This window comes from Schistocerca nitens, chromosome 4 (genome assembly GCF_023898315.1).
Source record: "Schistocerca nitens isolate TAMUIC-IGC-003100 chromosome 4, iqSchNite1.1, whole genome shotgun sequence".
Classification (NCBI taxonomy): domain Eukaryota; kingdom Metazoa; phylum Arthropoda; class Insecta; order Orthoptera; family Acrididae; genus Schistocerca; species Schistocerca nitens.
The window spans coordinates 256,906,588-256,927,686 of NC_064617.1; the positions used below are offsets into that span (position 1 = coordinate 256,906,588).

General features: G+C 42.1%; 1 protein-coding gene across 1 annotated transcript in view; it reads right to left on the reverse strand.

The window, feature by feature from the left end:
• Positions 1–2,166: 2,166 nt before the first annotated feature.
• Positions 2,167–21,099, reverse strand: part of LOC126252238 (homeobox protein MSX-1-like) — a gene marked incomplete at its 3' end in the record, with an annotated part of 267,449 nt that continues 248,516 nt past the window's right edge. Inside the window, exons 2-3 of the mRNA XM_049953111.1 lie at positions 9,167–9,354; positions 2,167–2,409 (exon numbers count right to left, since the gene is read on the reverse strand). Of these exons, the coding sequence (XP_049809068.1) occupies positions 2,167–2,409; positions 9,167–9,354 (431 nt within the window). The remainder of the gene's footprint in view (positions 2,410–9,166; positions 9,355–21,099) is intronic.

The following is a 21,099-nucleotide window of genomic DNA, read 5'->3' on the forward strand; positions in this document are numbered from 1 at the left end:
GGTAGGTATCACAATTTAAGGGCTTTGGGTATTCTAAAATGAAAAACAAAAACAATTTACAGTTTGCTCATTATTGCACAAATATCAGACGTAATAGTACCTTAGTGAACTATTAAATTGGCAATATAATTTGGCACAAAATTCCTGCATTCTCTTGCATATAACAATAAATGTGATTGATAGATTTTCTTGCTAGTAGGAAGTCCTGAAAGCAACTTTTGAAAATCAATAGTAAACTTACTTCAGATGGACGTAACATACTATGATTTGATATCTACGACGAGAAATATAATGCACTGGTATATTTTCTTTTCGCATGTAATCGGCATTACAAACAAAACGCTCGTATTTCATTATTACTAAATACACTGCCCATATTCCAAGAATAAACTATTTTAGTATGAAGCAGTTTTCTTCAGCCTGTGCAGTAGCAATTACGAAGAACTAATTTTTTTCGGGGAATCGAATTGGGTATTTCGTCTTTCCTCGTTGTCCAGAGGAAATAACAATTTGGTCTGTAGCAGATGTCACCGTGAGCTGCAGAATACTAAGAAATAAATCCTTCCGATATGTAAAGATCTGTACTTTTTATGAGATGCGTTAGAAGGGACTCTCTACCAATGCCACTTATACTGCCGTTCCAAGCGAAGTTTTTCTTCACTGGAGTCAATTATGCGGCAGGTCATGGAGAGCCTCAAATATAGGAAAACATTTGTATGCTTCTTTGATTCTATAATACTGTTTGCCTGAAAAGTTAAATAATTTATTATTTCCAAGAGGCATTAATTTCTGAACATTCTTTCTCAGCTCTTTATCAATCCAAAATGATATGGCAGATCTCGAGGAAGACAAACAAAAGCAGTTGCTACTGTGCTGATGTGCATTGTAGAATTTTATTTCAAACGTCCATCCATTGACAGGGAACGTTAGCTTGAACTGCACTAAGGACCATGGTTCCGAGATTACCGCAAGGGGAACTTCACAATAGAGTCGAATTACGAATACAATTTATAATATAGAACAAAATGTCCTTTCGGTACATGAAGTCTGCTGAAAATAATCTTCCATACGAAAACTGATTTAGGAGTGGGAATACATAGGGTGGTCATGAGTCGATAATTAGTGGTACATTTTGTCAAATGAAGATAAATGAATGTGACTCTTCAGGGTTCCCAGCGGATCTGTCCATTTTGTGACTCTCTGGCCTGCAGCGGATTTCTTCGAGGCAAATTCTCAAAATCGTCAGCGAAGCTGCTAGCGGCCAGCAGCACCTATTTAACGGTGTCGAGCACTTGCCTCGAAGGAATATTGTGGGTTTTACAAATCGTGATCCGCCGGCAGACCCGACACCAATGCACTGATTGAGAAATTTTTTAACCATGACCTTGATCTCGACGCTTGCTTCGAAAATATTTGGCTAGAACAGCAGGCACATTCTTTAGCTATGTGGATCAGTTGAAGTCTGTGCTGCAGTTGAGTACTTACCACCTGCAGCAAAAATGAATCATCAGTGTCAGATTGAAATCCTACACGTAGCTAGGTTGTTGCACTGGACCGTGATTCAAGGCAATATGTCGGTGACAAGTGGCGCAACAATCAACGGGGACAAAACTCCGATGTAAGTAACATGCATATGCGAATATTCCTCAATACAAGATACCGAATGCAGGCGACTACAAGAAAAATGAAAGAGCAAACTGAATGCGTACTGCGTAGAATGTTTCATTTGACAACATTTCTATGTGGAGGCAAGAGAAGGAAATGAAGGAAGAAGTTTTGGGGTGGACTCATCCACACATAGTTGTAAGTGATCAACATCTCTGCACTTGTTAAAGTGCGACAGTCTGGCACGTCTACGAGAATAACAAGTTTGCAAGTCTCTTTTGGTGAGCTCCGTCGGAGGCGAGACGATGGATACGGTGCTAGGTTGTCGAGGCGTGGCACCCGGGAGTCCTACGAGAGGCCGATGCCCGCGGGGGCGGTGACCGGCGACGTCGGCGACCTGGAGGCGACGGTGACGGCACCCGGCGACAGCTGCGGCTGCTGCGGGGGCGGCGGTGGCGGCGGCTGCTGGGGGCACGGCGGCGGCGGGGGCGGGCCGATGAGCGGCGGCGGGGGCGGCAGCGGGTGCCTGGCGAGCAGCGCCGAGACGGCGGCGGCGTGGTGATGGTGGTGGTGGTGGTGGTGGTGCGCGTGGTGCGGGTGGTGGCCCATGAGCATGGCGGCGGCCGCCGCCTCCGCCGGGTGCGGGTGGAAGTAGGCGTGGTGCGGGGGCGGCACGGCGGGTGGCACGCCGCCGTACAGGTGGTGCGGCCGCGCCGCCGCCACCGCCGCCATTTTCAGCTTCTCGATCTCCGCCTCCTGCAGCCGTTTCGCCTTCGCCCTGCGGTTCTGGAACCAGATCTTCACCTGCCGGCAGACAAACAGAAGATACCCAATTAATAGAGAATCACCACACGGCAAAGTTGCAGGTGTGTACAAATGTTTAACAATAGCTTCCGATGAGCAAGTAGTTTCCAAGAGATCCGTTAGGCGTTTCTGTCATTGTCCCACATAGTCGACTACTAGTCAAGGTAGCTCTTACTATCTTCGCAAATACGTTATTGGCTCGTGCAATATTTCACTAATTGAAGCTAGCATGTTTTACTGGGCGGCCGATATTCCACAGAAAAGAAATAATTAGTCGACGTGCCTCAAGGTTCAAATGGTTCAAATGGCTCTGAGCACTATTGGACTTAACTGCTGAGGTAATCAGTCCCATAGAACATAGAACAACTTAAACCTAACTAACCTAAGGACATCACACACATCCATGTCCGAGGCAGGATTCGAACCTGCGACCGTAGCGGCCGCGCGATTCCAGACTGTAGCGCCTAGAACCGCTTGGCCACTCCGGCCGGCGTGCCTCAACGAAGTGTAGTAGGATCCCCACTGCGCTCAATATACACAAACGATTTATAATACATGATCAGCTGTTCTGTAAGATTGTTCATTGACAGCGCAATTTTGTACAGTGAAGTAAGGTTCAAAAAAATGGTTCAATTGGCTCTGAGCACTATGGGACTTAACTTCTGAGGTCATCATTCCTTTAGACTTAGAACTACTTAAACCTAACTAACCTAAGCAAATCGCCCACATCCATGCCCGAGGCAGAATTCGAACCCGCGACCGTAGCAGCAGCGCGATTCCGGACTGAAGCGCCTAGAACTGCTCGGCCACCGCGGCCGGTGTGAAGTAGGGTCCATGAGCGATCGTAAGGAATTGCCTTTCGACATAATTTGCACTTGATGTAGTGAATGTCAACTCAATTAAAAGGGGATAGATGTAAGTAATGCTTATTAAAAAGAGACAGAACCGTATAGTACCATACCTGATTACATTATTAGTGGTGGTATTTTGAGCACATCACATCATACAACTATTTTCGGGTAAGCGATGTGAAATGGAATGATCACGCCAAATCAGTGTTAGGGAAAGGAAATGGAAGACTTAGATTTGTGGGAAATTTGTGAAAAGCAAGGTTTAGTTACATACATCACTTGTGTGGCCGATTCTACACTACGGTTCCAGCGATTGGAAACCTCATCATCGAAAGAATTGAGAGACGTACTGCTAGGTTCGTTAAAGGCTGGTATAGCCCGTACGAAAGTGTAACAGAAGTTCTCGAGTACTTAAATGGAAGTATGGAAGAGAGACGCCGTAGTTCACTCGCAATGCCGTACGATGAATTTAAACAACCTGTATTCGAAGTTGAATTTGCGGCTGTCATACTGCCACCTACGTAGGCCTACGTCTCGTGTAGACATCACGAGGAAAAAATGAGAAAGAGTAGGGGCGTACAGAGGCATACAGACAGTCGTTTTTCTTTTGTTCAACACACGACTGCAATATTAAGGAAGATCGATATTATAGATGCGAGGCACCCTCCGCCACGCTCTGTGCAGTGGCTTATAGGATATTCTTGTAGATGAAAGAGTGGATATACTCAGCAGGCAAAAGAAAGTGCAGTACGTTTTCGAATATCTCGCGGAGTTAACGATTGATTCAACCATACGTCTGCAAACTGTCATCTTTACCAATCGACTTGCCGTATGTATGGAGAAAAGGCAACTTAAGTCGGCTACTGGACGAAACATAGACCATCCATCGTGATAGTGCACGTGATTATGGAAATGCGGATCCTAAGAAATTACAGCGAATTCCGGAATCGATTACCACAGTAGAAACACTGCTGAAGTGCTACTGTACGTCAACTGAACTTCCATATTTCAGGTGTACATGTGTCGTGAGAAAGTAATGACCGAATTATTTTTGTGCGACCGACGTCTGCCCACTAAAAACACCGATTGGAGCCCACACCGTCAGTTGAAGAATACTTACGTCAATCGTTGGAAACTTACGCAAAAAATCACTTCGTGAACTCAGATCGATACCAAAATATTGTATGGGCTGCACTGAAGAAACCACATAATTCACAAAACGAAGTCATTCGGTGTGTCGAAGATAATAGTAACTACACTCACCCCCAATCAGCGTGAAATGCACCGGAGAATATTAAAGGAAATCATTTCTTCATAACAGTTGTATTTTACTGAAATATGTTTTAGTACTTTATGACTGGCCAGTACCGACGTCACTGTAAGTTTAAAACGAACCAAGAATTACACGAATGTTTATGGATTAGAAGATCTGTTGAACGGAATGGACAGTATATTGAAAAAAGGTGATGAGGTGGACACAAGAGTATTGGAATGTAGTCAAATTAAATCAAGTGACCGTGAAGAAATTAGGTTAGAAATGAGACGTTAAATGTGTTAAATGAGTTTTTCTATTTGGACAACAAAGTAAGTAGAGACCATAAAAATGTAGACTGGTAATAGCAAGGAAAATATTTCTGAAAAACAGGAATGTGTTAACACATAATATAAATTCAAATGTTAGGAAGTGTTTTCTGGCGGTCTTTGTCTGAAGTGTAGCTTTGTAAAGAAACGTGTAGCTACAGAAGAATGTAGAAGATTAAATGTGATGTTCGGTAACGGATGAGGATATACTGGATCGAATTGGGAGAAGAGACACGTGAGCCACAGCATGACTAACGGAAGGGTTTATAGGTCACACTCTGACGCATCAAATAATAGTCAGTTTCGTAACAGAGAAAAGTTTGAGGGGTAGAGGACAAGGAAGATTTAACTACAGCTAGCAGATTTTCAAGTGGATGTAGATTGCAGTAGTTACGTGGAAATTAAGAGGCTTGAGAGTTTGCACAGGATAGACTACAGCTTGGAGCTGCTTCAGACGAATCTTCGCACTGCAGACCGTAACAATAGCAATGATCAGGTACGCTGTTTTAACTGTCCGTACAGTTCTTAAATCGTTTAAACATGTCGTGTACCACACATAATCAGTACCTGCCGATTCTGTATCGACATAGTTCTTGCTCCTTTAATCTCAACCTAACGTGGTGTTTTTATCAGTATTAGGACACTTTTAAATACAGTCCACCGCCCTGTTACCATACGTAGGATTTCCATCCGTAATCGACCAAAACTACGATTCGGTAGTTTTGGTACGGTAAATTAATGACATAGTAGACTGCAGGATTTTCAATGGTATCAGTAGCATTGGTATCGAAAGAATCATAAATGTTAGTGTGGCTGAAACTGGGAGCCGACGACTTCTCTTTGCTTTTTGTTTTGCACGTAATTACAATCGAACATCGTTCTGTTTCATTCAATTTTATATCCTTCCAAAACATAAACTGCATATTATAGGTAATAAAAATTAGTTGATCGCCCAACTTCTGCTCTTTTATGTAACCAAAGCAATTAATTCTGATGTAAGTACAGTATACATGCACAAGCATAAACAATCTATATAACTGTGGCTGTTATTTTGTCCTCAATAGTACTTTTTTTATCATGATCAAAGGCAACAGTTTCCTCTTATTACTGGTAAGTGCGAACGTTTTTTATGAATAACAGAAACGGTTTTACATTACTCGACGAAGTATTGAAGAAATGTCTGATGTGTTTTTGTTTAGTAGTGTTTTTTTTTTTTGTTTTACCTTTTTTACGGATATTGGGTTTCTAGCGCTGTACATTTAATCAGTATTCCTTTTTTAATTTTACTTTAATATCCCTCTGTTTCACGTTACAAACCAACAGCTTTCGAATAAAACCTGAATTAAACACTGAAAATTTTGATCTCGCTATAAGTACTGTTTATTTTTCAGTAACTGAGCGGAAGATAACTATGTAGAACGCAAATGTTCCTTAGGTTATGCGGCCCTTTATATATCCTCTCTCAGTTTCTAGATGCTTCACTGCTTCCAGTTTCAAGAGGATTCTAGTAAGGCACTGATCGCGTACGCAAACAAAGTGATTAAAATGAGTCAACACCTAATAGGTATGTAACACACCTAACGTAAAGGTAACGCAGTTATGGTCTTGACTACTTGGCTAACGGTAATTTCATCTACCAGAAATGTTACAGCCATTGTTTAGCGAAAAATGGTTGTTCTCATGTATTACTTTGCAAATGCTAAAACAGTACATGTGAATACTACGGAAGTCTTCAGCATCAGCAACATGAAAAAACAGGCAAAGAGAGGTCTGGAATTTGTCAGTACAATAATCTTGGCCTCGAAGGTGCTTTGATTGGGTAAAAATAAGGTTTTTGATGTTTCAGTTGTTGGAGCATCCACTCTACTCATCGTCCTGTAAGTCTCAGACTCTGCCCTTGTCACGTCTAAAGAAACATTGGGCTATAAAACTTTTTTGACTCGACTGAGAAGGGTAGCTGAAGCTTTAGGTGGGTCACAGCGCAGACCTCCAGAAGCCGCACTTCAGAGATGAAATTTATTCACTGGGAGCAACATTGGATGTAGCTCTTTGATCTGAAAGTGGAGTAAGTAGTGTTCTTAGTAAGAAACTTTATCTTTCTGACAGGTCGAGAAACTTTCTACTTTCTTTTGTATGTCAGCAATGTATTAAACGGCAACACAGTAAACATAGCTTCCTCGAAGGCTCTAAATGAGCAGGCAGGTTCATATTATTTGAAGTTTACACAGAGCAAGAAAATACGGAGGAATCTTATCAAAGGTATCCAGACACCGCAGTGTAATGTGGAACTGATAACTAGGTGGCACGAAAAGTGGACACGCCATTATAAAAGAAGGCGGGGAGTACTGCGTTGTCACCAGAGAAACAGAGTAACAGGAGAATGGGTTGGTCAAGAAAGCTGAGTAACTTGGAGTGTAGACATTATTGGATGCGACGTAAGTAACGCATGCATTAGCGATATTTCAACGCTTCTTAAGCTGCCCAAGTCAACTGTTGGTGACGTGATTGTGAAGTGGAAACGGGAAGGAACAACCTCAGCTAAACCAAGAATATGTACTAATGGACAGGGACCAACGAGCATAGCGGAAGGTGGTTGTAAACATTCGCATGAAGTCTGTAGGTGCAATCATTCGAGCGTTTCTAAATTCTACCAATGGACTGTGAGTGGGAAGTTAAAAAAAATGGGTTACAAAGGTGGAGCAGCTTCTCATGAATCGCATATAACTATAGTCAATCCTAAGAGGCGCTTGAGTTGGTGTAAAGGGCGACGCCACTGGACAGTGGATGGCTGGAAACGAATGATTTGGAGTGATCAATCAAGCTATATCCTGTGGCAGCTCGATGTGGGAGTCTGAGTTTGCTGAATCCCTGGCATCATGTGTAGTACCAACAGCGAAGTACCGGGTGATCAAAAAGTCAGTATCAATTTGAAAATTGAATAAATCACGGAATAATGTAGATAGAGAGGTACAAATTGACACACATGCTTGGAATGACATTGGGTTTTATTAGAACCAAAAATATACAAAAGTTCAAAAATGTCTGACAGATGGCGCTTCATCTGATCAGAATAGGAATAATTAGCATAACAAAGTAAGACAAAGCAAACATGATGTTCTGTACAGGAAATGCTCAATATGTCCACCATCATTCCTCAACAATAGCTGTAGTCGAGGAATAATGTTGTGAATAGCACTGTAAAGCATGTCCGGAGTTATGGTGAGGCATTGGCGTCGGATGCTGTCTTTCAGCATCCCTAGAGATGTCGGTCGATCACGATACACTTGCGACTTCAGGTAACCCCAAAGCTAATAATCGCACGGACTGAGGTCTGGGGACCTGGGAGGCCAAGCATGACGAAAGTGGCAGCTGAGCAGACGACCATCACCAAACGACGCGCGTAAGAGTTCTTTCACGCGTCTAGAAATATGGGGTGGAGCGCCATCCTGCATAAACATCGTACGTTCCAGCTGGCGTTTAGCAGCCAGACTGGGGATGGTGCGATTCTGTAACATATCGGCGTACCTCTCACCCTCACGGTAGCAGTTTTGCTGTCCAGCGCCATCTGTCGGACATTTTGAGAACTTTTTTTTCTAATAAAACCCCATGTCATTCCAAGCATGTGTGTCAATTTTTACCTCTCTATCTACATTATTCCGTGGTTTATTAAGTTTTCAAATTTATACTGACTTTTTGATCACTCGGTATAATTGAGGTGGTGTTTATGGAGGTGTTTCTACTGGTTAAGGTGTGGTCTCCTTATTACACTTAAGAAAAAGCTAAATGCGGAAGGATTTGAGCAAATTTTACAGCACTGTATCCTCATTCAGTTCGGTAACAGTTCGGAGACGGTGACTGTATCAGCATGACATGGTCCCTGTTATAAAGCAGCATCTATGAGGCTATGATTTGTGGAGAATAACATTGATGAAATGGACTGGCCTGCCCAGAGTCCCGATCTGAACCAAATGGAACAGTTGTGAGATGGGTTAGGACGTCGACTTTATTTCGGAGGCCAGTGTCCAAAATTACTGTCTTCTCCGGTTTAGGTTCTTGAGGAAGAATGGGTTGCCATTGCTCCTCAGAGATTCAGACACCTAACGGAAAGTATTCTCAGCAGAGTTCAAACCGTTATAAAGGCGAGGTTTGGACATATCCCATTTTAATGTTCACTGATAGGTGTCCGGATACTTTTGCTCAGATAGTGCAGAAGCAGAAACCGTACGATGTTCAGAATGTATGTGTAATTGGGGGTTCCTCAGTGTCTGCCGCTACGTTTCAGTGGTTTGACTTAAGTAAAGTGGCAGCGCAAGTGGTCGTCTCACCTGGGTCTCGGTGAGGTGCAGCGAGGAGGAGAACTCGGCGCGCTCGGCGATGGACAGGTACTGCTTCTCGCGGAACTTCTTCTCCAGCGACAGCAGCTGCTGCGTCGTGAAGGGCGTGCGAGGCTTGCGGTTGGGCTTGTGCTTCCGCAGGTTGCACTTCAGCTTGGGAGCCTCGCCGCCTCCGCTGTCTGCACATAAGAGAACGCACAGCATTAGTCCACTGTCATGTTTACATATAAGAAACATAATATCCGAAGAAGAGTCAAATCATGAGTACAGTTTAAATACCTCTCTACGTTATCGTATGTACATGGCTCGTCATTATTTTGCGTACGAACGTTATGGTTTGTGTTCATGGTTCCTCGTGGTATTCACCACAACACGCAGACTGGTCGCGACCTTATTCTCTCCCTCCCCTCTCAGACTCAACCACTTGCTGTTACGCTCGACTCACTGTATCAAATGGCTGTGAATTGCACACGGTCGCATTAGGTGTTTATTACTACAGAAGACAGATATCATTTTTTAAGTTGGGGTGTTTTGAACTGTGGTTACGTAAGATACCGCCAGAGGGTGAGCCTGCGCCACGTGATATACTGTTCTTCCAATCCTTATGCCTTCGACTTTCCTTTGTGTTGAGCGATGTTCGTTGACTGCATTTCAGACATGAGCGAAGCTGCATCACGGGGTACGAGTTCGGCTCCCTGTAAACCCAAAAAGGATCGAAAATTGCTATCACCACGCGTCAGTCCTCCTTTCGCAGAAGTTCCAATTTAGGACGTAGGCGGCAAGGTAGGTGGAGCTTGTTCCCCCGCACATCTCTTCTCCAGCATGCCGAATAAGTTCTTGTTTGTTTTAGCTGGTGTCCGACTGCCGCCTTGACGTATCAAAATTAGTTCAAATGGCTCTGAGGACTAGGGGACTTTACTTCGGAGGTCATCAGTCCCCTAGAACTTAGAACTACTTAAACCTAACTAACCTAAGAACATCACACACATCCATGCCCGCGGCAGGATTCGAACCTGCGACCGTAGCGATAGCGCGGTGCCAGACTGTAGCGCCTAGATCCGCTCAGCCACTCTGGCCGGCCCTTGACGTATCCACAGTCAAAATAGTCGGTAACGAGCAGCTTAAATTGATCATGTTACGGCATTCAGGTTCTCTCTTACATCGGACTACTGTTTCACACATGCAATGCATGTAAATCAGTAACTTAAAGAATCACAATAATTTTAGTTCGATATTAATGAAATTACAGACAGCATTGCGAAATCGATAATAGAGGTGGAAGCCAGAAAAAATATCCTCCGTACGATTAGGGGTAGTACGTGGGGCTCTCGACCACAACAACACGTTACACTGGTTCAGAGTATGTGTGTCCACCGACCGCCGTGTCATCCTTTGCCGAATGGCGTCATTCGTCGCAGGTATGGAGGGCCGTGGGTTCAGCGCACCACTCTGCCGGCCGTTGTCAGGTTTCGCGACCTGGAACTGCTACTACTCGGTCAAGCAGCTCCTCAATTCGCATGACGAGGCTGAGCACACCGCAATAGGTCAACAGCGCTTCGCAGCCCGAGTGGTCGCCAATTTAACTGTCAACGACACGCGATACTGCTTAGCTTCAGTGATCTGACGGGCACTGGGTTATCCATCGCAGTGGGCTGTTGACCTCCTTGAAACCTACGCTACCTGTAAAAATGTACCAGTTGGCCGGCACAGCGCCACCACATACTCGTTGTGAAGTAGCTGCCAACGCTAAGAGAACAAATGAGGCTCATCAGGAGAATCGCCATCACATGGCCACATTCCAGCATGTCGACGTACAGAAGAAGTTTCCTCCAGACCAATTCTGTCTTGCAAACAACATCAGCTAAAGGTAACCCTTGTGGTTTTCTCGAATTGAGAATATCTCTGCTAGGCCTCTCCATTCAGAAATCCTCACACCTGGGCATGAACAGAACTGTATCCAGGAATAACCTGTGCAACTGACACTTCCCTGTGAATACTACCAACTGTTACTGCGGACACTCACAGACCATTAAATGCCTGACAAACATTAAACTCTGCGCTAAATCTTGCACAGAAGAAAGTGGCCTGCTTGCGACTCCGAGCGCAATTGAAGTTGCAAGATTTTGGTGAACAGCAGTCTGACAATTTTTTTTTTCATTTGTTTGCCCGATGGTGGTTGCCGTGTATTGTATTGTATTTATTTCTAACACGAACGAAAAACTCATGAGATGACAGTAATAGTAATAATGATTTTAAATAGGATTTGAAATTATCTAATGCCATTTCGGATAATAATACAGACTAAATAACTAGGAGCAATAATAGTAGGGACACTACTATTTAATAATACCGACAACAGAAGTGATAGTAGAAGATGGTTCATATGGTTCAAATGGCTCTGAGCACTATAGGACTCAACATCTGAGGTCATCAGTCCCCTAGAACTTAGAACTACTTAAACCTAACTAACCTAAGGACATCACACACATCCATGCCCGAGGCAGGATTCGAACCTGCGACCGTAGCGGTGGCGCGGTTCCAGACTTAAGCGCCTAGAACCACTCGGCCACACCGGCCGGCCAGTAGAAGATGCAAAATGTATTTATAGGGGCAGACAAGTGAAATGTGGCATCATAGCATGTTGAGGTGGAGAAAAATTCACGCCAGTTAGTTACTTTGGGAAATAATGAATGTCTCGTGAGAAAGATGGGGGATAAAGAGTGCGTACAGAACAAAGGCGAAAATTATTGTTGTTTTAATAAGGCAGAAGCTATCTTTTAGAGCTCCAGAAGTTATTTAGTTCTCTGATATCGTGAGCAAAATCAGTCCACAATCGAGTTCTTGCTACTGAAGGGATCTTAGATAAGGCGTCAGAGTGATGGAGTGGATAAAGGAGTTTTTAGTCCAGTGTCAACGATTGATTCTGATTTCTCGTTCAGACAAGAGGCCAATTTCCACGTCAAAGTGTCTGCAACAAAAGACATCCTGTAACGGCACAGTTGTTTTATTTATTTATTTAACCTGATCGTATTATAGTTTTCAAATGGTTCAAATGGCTCTATGGGACTTAACATGTGAGGTCATCAGTCCCCGTAGACTTTTTTTTTTTTTTTTTTTTTTTTTTTTTTTTGTCATCAGTCTACTGACTGGTTTGATGCGGCCCGCCACGAATTCCTTTCCTGTGCTAACCTCTTCATCTCAGAGTAGCACTTGCAACCTACGTCCTCAATTATTTGCTTGACGTATTCCAATGTCTGTCTTCCTCTACAGTTTTTGCCCTCTACAGCTCCCTCTGGTACCAGGGAAGTCATTCCCTCATGTCTTAGCAGATGTCCTATCATCCTGTCCCTTCTCCTTACCAGTGTTTTCCACATATTCCTTTCCTCTCCGATTCTGCGTAGAACCTCCTCATTCCTTACCTGATCAGTCCACCTAATTTTCAACATTCGTCTATAGCACCACATCTCAAATGCTTCGATTCTCTTATGTTCCGGTTTTCCCACAGTCCATGTTTCACTACCATACAATGCTGTACTCCAGACGTACATCCTCAGAAATTTCTTCCTCAAATTAAGGCCGGTATTTCATATTAGTAGACCGTTCTTGGCCAGAAATGCCTTTTTTGCCATAGCGAGTCTGCTTTTGATGTCCTCCTTGCTCCGTCCGTCATTGGTTATTTTACTGCCTAGGTAGCAGAACTCCTTAACTTCATTGACTTCGTGACCGCCAATCCTGATGTTAAGTTTCTCGCTGTTCTCATTTCTACTACTTCTCATTACCTTCGTCTTTCTCCGATTTACTCTCAAATCATACTGTGTACTCATTAGACTGTTCATTCCGTTCAGCAGATCATTTAATTCTTCTTCACTTTCACTCAGGATAGCAATGTCATCAGCGAATCGTATCATTGATATCCTTTCACCTTGTATTTTAATTCCACTCCTGAACCTTTCTTTTATTTCCATCATTGCTTCCTCGATGTACAGATTGAAGAGTAGGGGCGAAAGGCTACAGCCTTGTCTTACACCCTTCTTAATACGAGCACTTCGTTCCTGATCGTCCACTCTTATTATTCCCTCTTGGTTGTTGTACATATTGTATATGACCCGTCTCTCCCTATAGCTTACCCCTACTTTTTTCAGAATCTCGAACAGCTTGCACCATTTTATATTGTCGAACGCTTTTTCCAGGTCGACAAATCCTATGAAAGTGTCTTGATTTTTCTTTAGCCTTGCTTCCATTATTAGCCGTAACGTCAGAATTGCCTCTCTCGTCCTTTTACTTTTCCTAAAGCCAAACTGATCGACACCTAGCGCATTCTCAATTTTCTTTTCCATTCTTCTGTATATTATTCTTGTAAGCAGCTTCGATGCATGAGCTGTTAAGCTGATTGTGCGATAATTCTCGCACTTGTCAGCTCTTGCCGTCTTCAGAATTGTGTGGATGATGCTTTCCCGAAAGTCAGATGGTATGTCGCCAGACTCATATATTCTACATACCAACGTAAATAGTCGTTTTGTTGCCACTTCCCCCAATGATTTTAGAAATTCTGATGGAATGTTATCTATCCCTTCTGCCTTATTTTACCGTAAGTCCTCCAAAGCTCTTTTAAATTTCGATTCTAATACGGGATCCCCTATCTCTTCTAAATCGACTCCTGTTTCTTCTTCTATCATATCAGACAAATCTTCACCCTCATAGAGGCTTTCAATGTATTACAGTTCCGTTTCAGCCGCGCTCGCGAGTGGCCGCTGTTAACTGTTGCGCTGCACTTCCGGGTTGACATCGCTGTACTTGTGCTCCGCCGAGTGCCGTCCGTCAGTTAATCTCCGTGTTCGTTCCTGTTCCTTGTGATCTGATCGCTCTTTCTGGTCTTGCTGCTGCTACTTGGAATTTCGGTTGTTTAACCGAAATTGCTTCGCTGGATTAACCATGGCTACAAACCTCAGGAAGAATACTCTGGTATTTGCTTTTGACAAGGAATCCCGTCCTGTTCAGCCGACATCCCTGGAAATAGATGACTGGATTACACAGGTAATTGGTCTAAATTCTGAAACCGTTCATACCTGGCAACTGGATCAGGAAAAATACTGTGTTTTTGTCAAGTTAATCAGTGCTTCGACTGTTGATAAAGTGTTACGAAAGTGGGGCTATGAAGTAGATTTTGTGCATAGAAATGGTTATAAAAGTAAGGTTTCCATCTATAGAGCGGACATTCATTACAAGACCGTTCGTGTCTTGAATCTTCCCATTGAAATTGAAAATGATAAGATTAAGGAAGCTCTTTCAAACTACGGAGACGTTAAATCAATTGCAAATGAAAGATGGTCGCCTCGCTTTAAACTGCAGTGTTTTAACGGGGTCCGCTGTGTAGAGATGGACGTTAAGACGAATATTCCATCTCACATAACTGTTTGTGGGTATAAGGCACAAATTGTTTATACAGGTCAGGAAGCTACATGTCATATATGTAACGAAACCGGCCACTTCAGACAGGAATGCCCGCGGCGAACTGTTGTTCTTAAAAGTAATTTGATACAGCGTCAGAAGCTTACCTTAAATGATCTGTTACCAAAGAATAGCCCGGAACAACTGGTTGAGGATGTTAACGCAGCGGACCAAGCTGATGTCTCCCTTCACGATAACAGTCAATTTCCCCCGTTAACAACAAAAGGAACCTCTGTTGCCACTACTCGTGAAACTGAAACGCAACCGAAAAAACGACCTCTGGAAATAACTGATAGTTGTTCAGAGGACGAGCTGTCTTGTCCCACTCCCTCACTTCGCAAGCAAAAACAGTGCGATAAGGAGGCAGAGGAACCTGAAGGCAAAATGCGAATGGAAACTAATGAACAGAAAGATAATACACATACGGTACCAGAAGATGAAGGGAGTATAAGCAGCATTAATTTGCAAGAAACATCAGGTGCAGTAGCCGATTGCAAAGATCAGAATCTATCTGTTAATAAACAGATTCAGGGAGAGGTTGCAAAACTGCAGTCTCCACTTGTTTCCCTCGATCAGAAAGTGAGTGACATTAATAAAGAAAGAGGAAGTGGTGGCCAAACTGAAATCACGGTCAACACCTCAGGGCAGGCGCCGGCAACCGAAATTGCGAAAGCGTCTGCTGCTGCTCCAGATAAGCCGCGAAGTAAAATACCGACACAACCAAATGAGAATGTAGTTCGTAACCAAGGGAAGGGAAAATCCGGTAGGGGCGACCCAAGCCCAAAGAATGTTCAGTCCGAAACGGTCGTACACGAATCACTGGAGGAAAAATCAGAAAGTTTACCAGGAAATCAGTCTGCTTGCGTTACAAGAGAAAACATTAGAAGCAGAAAAAAACGGGACAGTAACTAATAAACTGACTGAAGTGTTATTCCATGTTCAGCCTTCCGAGAAAGCTGTTACAGCTTAACTGAACCCTGAACCACATGAAACTATATTAGTTCATCAAAACAAGTACATAGTGACAGCACAATGACGCAATCTTATTGTCACCACTATAAACATAAATAAAATCACGACCGGTTTGAAATTATTGGCCCTTAAGGAATTTTTGTACGAATCCGCGACTGATATTGCCCTGTTACAAGAAGTTCTAATTTCGGATTTGGTAATCCCCGGTTTTGTCAGTTACATAAATGTGTCTACCGAAACAAGTGTTGGAACAGCTATTTTGGTGAGGGAAGGGATTGCAGTAAGCGAGGTGGAACGACTGGAATCCGGAAGAGGAATAGGACTAAATATCTATGATGTGACTATCGTCAACTTGTACGCCCCTTCAGGAAGTTCTCATCGAGCTGACAGGGCACGTTTCTTCAAAGATGACCTGATATACTTGTTAAGGAAATCGCCAAGACAGTTATTACTTGGAGGTGATTTTAATTGTGTTTTAAATCGAAAAGATCAGTTACCTAATTTTAATTTCTCAAGTGAACTAAAACAACTAGTTACTGGTTTAGAATTAAAGGATATATGGGAAATCAAATACCCCTCCAGTGTTGAGTTCACTTATGTCACGGCAATATCACGCAGCAGGATTGATAGACTATATATTTCTAAAAATCTTGAAACTTCCGTGACAAAAGTAGAAACCATTCCTACGTACTTTTCAGACCATTCAAGTGTCTTAGCTTGCATAAATCTAACAAGACAGCCGGTTCGCCGATTCAAGAATCAGTGGAATTTGAACACTTCCTTGTTAGTAAATCATGATTTAGAAGATCTGATTAAAGAAACATGGGCAATATGCCTGCGAGCCCGTAGTAGATATGCCACTGCTATTGACTGGTGGGTTAAAATGGCAAAGCCAAAGTTGAGGAAAGTTCTTATTCAATACAGTGCCCAGAGCGCAAGGGAAATGAAATGCACTATAGAGTATTACTATTCCGTTTTGAGAGATCTATATGATCAAGTCTCAGCAGGTTCCTCACTTCGGATAGCAGACATCAAAAAAGTCAAAGCCAAGTTACTTAATATCAAGAGAAGTCAAATGGAAGGGTTGAAAATAAAATCGAAGGCAAATTCGGTGTCAGAAGATGAAACTACTTCCCTATATCATTTAGTGAAGCATACGAAAAACGGGAGAAGGACTTTTATTGATGAAATTCGAACAAAACACGGTACGATTCTCAGAACCCAGCAGGATATCATGGACGAGATTTATCGCTATTATTGCGAGCTATATTCTGTACATCAAAGTAGAGATGCTTCCTTGGAAGAATTCCTTGACATCCTAGCCCCACAGCTGACAGATGATGACAACGAAAATTTTCTCGAGGTTGTCACTGAAGAAGACGTGTATGAGACTCTGTGCGCCTCACCACCAAAAAAATCCCCAGGACCGGATGGTCTGCCAGCAGAGTTTTACATCCGTTGCTGGCCAATAGTAGGTGCAAAAATCACGGACATGGTAAATGAGGTTATTCAGGGGAAAATGATTCCGGCTGAGTTTAAGGAGAGTAAAATTGTATTGGTGCCAAAAAATAATGGAAACAAAGATTTAAATAATTTTCGTCCAATTTCACTGCTGAATTCTGATTATAAATTAATAGCTAGAATAATAAACAAGAGAATTTCATGCCTTACAGATAAAATTATTAGTCAACATCAGAACTGTACACAAGGCAGAACCATTTTCCAAAATCTAGCGGAATTCAGGGATATCATTGCAATAACTTCTGTAACAAACATAAAGTGTGCTTTATTGTTTTTAGACTTTTATAAAGCGTTCGATGTAGTAAATCATGAATATCTTCTACAGACATTGAAGAAAATAGGTTTCAACGATAGGGTCATACAGTTGATTAAGAACATAGCAACTGGAATAAATGCTAAAATAGCGGTGAATTGTCAACAATCCAGGCCGATGAAAATACAACGAGGTGTTCCTCAAGGAAGTCCTCTGTCCATGTCGCTCTTCGCCATTTCGCTGGAACCTTTCCTCCGACATGTCCATGCAACATTAAAAGGCTTAACATTATCAGGAAATAAAACAGTTATAAGAGCCTATGCTGACGATATAGGGGTCATTATAAGGAATAATGACGAGGTAACCACGCTAGCAACGGTGATTGATTCGTACTGTAGAGCATCTGGAGCCAATGCAAACGAAAAAAAAAGTAAGATGTTAAATCTCAGAGGTTTTGATAATATCAACGTCGAGTGGGCAAAAATTGTCCGACAACATAAAACACTTGGGATCACCCTGACAGCATGTCCTATGAAAATGACGGCTTTAAATTGGAAAGTTGCAGCAGATAAAGTGCAAGGAGCCATTGTAGAGAATTTAACTCGATATATGAACCAAGTTCAAAGAACACAGTATATCAACTCATGCATCCTTGCTAAGGCTTATTATACTGCCCAGCTGGTTCCAATACCGAGAATGATAGCGAGGAGAATAATGTCCAAAATCACCAACTTTTTGTGGAGAGGTGAAGTGTTCAGAGTACCTGCTAAAGTAGCCACTTTAGATCCTAAAAATGGTGGACTAGGATTAACTGATATAACGGATAAAGCCTCTGCTCTTTTTATCAAAAGGCAAGTTAATTTAATAAGAGACTCGCGAGAAAGCATAACCAGCCAACTTTTCGAGATCATTAAACCTCCAAGCCTGCTTCCCCCGATTGACGTGCAGAATATCAACAGTCGCTTACAGCACGTGAGGATTTTCTATGTTGAGTTTAGTTATGTCAGTGTCGAACTCAGGCAGTCACGACACTTAACATCGAGAGCCATAATGCGGGAACGAAAGAAAAGCGAAGGAAGAAACAAAATAGAACGACAGTTTCCAAACATTGAGTGGACTGAGATTTGGAAAAACATTAGTTCTAATGTGCTCACGTCTAACATAAAAACGGCATGGTACAAGACAGTTAACAACATAGTTAGCACCAATGAAAGACTGCACGCAATCGGACTCTGTGAAACAAATTTATGTCAACAATGCCATCTAGTTGACACAGTAATTCACAGATTTACTTGCAGTGGTCACATGAATAGTTGGAAGTGGGTCCGAGAGCAAATAGCTCTGATTACAAGAACATCCCCTGAGTATATATCGCTCTCATTGATACACAGGCCTGACGCACGCTATTTCCCAGAAGCAAAAAATAACGCTGTGCACTGGTTGCTGGGAAATTTTGTTAACTACGTCCTTAACAAATTAGGATCCGATAGCATCATAGAGTTCAAGGTACACATGCTGTGTGAGTTTCACAAAATTAGAAGCTATTCGAATCACAAGAAAAAGTTCGGTAATATGTTAAAAATTGTATTTGAAAGAATAGGCATTGGTTAAGATAAAAAAGAAGACTGTGATGACAGTGATGTATTGTAGTTACCTTAAGGATACTATTTACGATTTTACAGTATATTAATGATGTGTACTTTTTCTACTTCAGAGAGTAGTTTTTGCAACTTATAAGCTAATGTACAGAACTTATGTGACATTGAGATTGTGTGTCGAAATAGTGTCAAAACACAAAACATTAAAGGTACATTATTGGCTTATACTAGAAATTTGGAAATAGACAGTTTTTATAGAAATGTCCTTATCGATTGTTTAAAACCATAAGATTCTATCTGATAAATGTAATATTCAATGGCTGGCACATTGCCCTGTTCATTTTTGCACTGTGCTGTGTACGTCAGTTTCTCAGTGAAAGACTGATTATAGATCTGATCCAGTGAAAGACTGATTATATAGATCTGATCACTTCAGATTCAATTAATGTCCAGAAAGTGTAGTTGGAAGGCTAGTCAAATTTATTATATATCTCCTTTCCGCCTTTCTCAAGTATTTCAGAAATTGTCTAATATGATTATTAAATTGTTTTCATTAAAATTATCCCATCAACTTGCTGATATCCATCATAAAGAAATTATGCTTCTGTAAAGATTGCACCTCATGTAATTCAAAGTGCAGATTTTACTTCTTCAGGTTGAAGTTTGAATGTCTTTAAACATTTTGTTCTTGCTGTTTAAATTAATTCTTTCTGGTAATTAGTCAGTAACACAATCCTCTGTTGTCTTTCCTTAACGTCAGCGTAACTGAAATGTTTAAATAACTTCATGTACGCATAACTTAGTATGTATTTGGAGTGTAACATTGTTTTTTTAATAAATGTTTTTATAAAAAAAAAAAAAGCGGTTAAAGGCGCTACAGTCTGGAACCGCACGACCGCTACGGTCGCAGGTTCGAATCCTGCCTCGGGCATGGATGTGTGTGATGTCCTTAGGTTAGTTAGGTTTAAGTAGTTCTAAGTTCTAGGGGACTTATGACCACAGAAGTTGAGTCCCATAGTGCTCAGAGCCATTTGAACCATTTTTTTGCTCTCTCCTCTGCATTTAACAGTGGAATTCCCGTTGCACTCTTAATGTTACCACCGTTGCTTTTAATGTCACAAAAGGTTGTTTTGACTTTCCTGTATGCTGAGTCTGTCCTTCCGACAATCATATCTTTTTCGATGTCTTCACATTTTTCCTGCAGCCACTTCGTCTTAGCTTCCCTGCACTTCCTATTTATTTCATTCCTCAGCGACTTGTATTTTTGTATTCCTGATTTTCCCGGAACATGTTTGTACTTCCTCCTTTCATCAATCAACTGAAGTATTTCTTCTGTTACCCATGGTTTCTTCGCGGCTACCTTCTTTGTACCTATGTTTTCCTTCCCAACTTCTGTGATGGCCCTTTTTAGAGATGTCCATTTCTCTTCAACTGTACTTCCTACTGCGCTATTCCTTATTGCTGTATCTATAGCGTTAGAGATCTTCAAACGTATCTCGTCATTCCTTAGTACTTCCGTATCCCACTTCTTTGCGTATTGATTCTTCCTGACTAATGTCTTGAACTTTAGCCTACTCTTCATCACTACTATATTGTGATCTGAGTCTACATCTGCTCCTGGGTGCGCCTTACAATCCAGTATTTGATTTCGGAATTTCTGTCTGACCATGATGTAATCTAATTGAAATCTTCCCGTATCTCCAGGCCTTTTCCAAGTATACCTCCTCCTCTTGTGATTCTTGAACAGGGTATTCGCTATTACTAGCTGAAATTTGTGACAGAACTCAATTAGTCTTTCTCCTCTTTCATTCCTTGTCCCAAGCCCATATTCTCCTGTAACCCTTTCTTCTACTCCTTCCCCTACAACTGCATTCCAGTCGCCCATGACTATTAGATTTTCGTCCCCCTTTACATACTGCATTACCCTTTCAATATCCTCATACACTTTCTCTATCTGTTCATCTTCAGCTTGCGACGTCGGCATGTATACCTGAACTATCGTTGTCGGTGTTGGTCTGCTGTCGATTCTGATTAGAACAACCCGGTCATTGAACTGTTCTCAGTAACAAACCGTCTGCCCTACCTTCCTATTCATAACGAATCCTACACCTGTTATACCATTTTCTACTGCT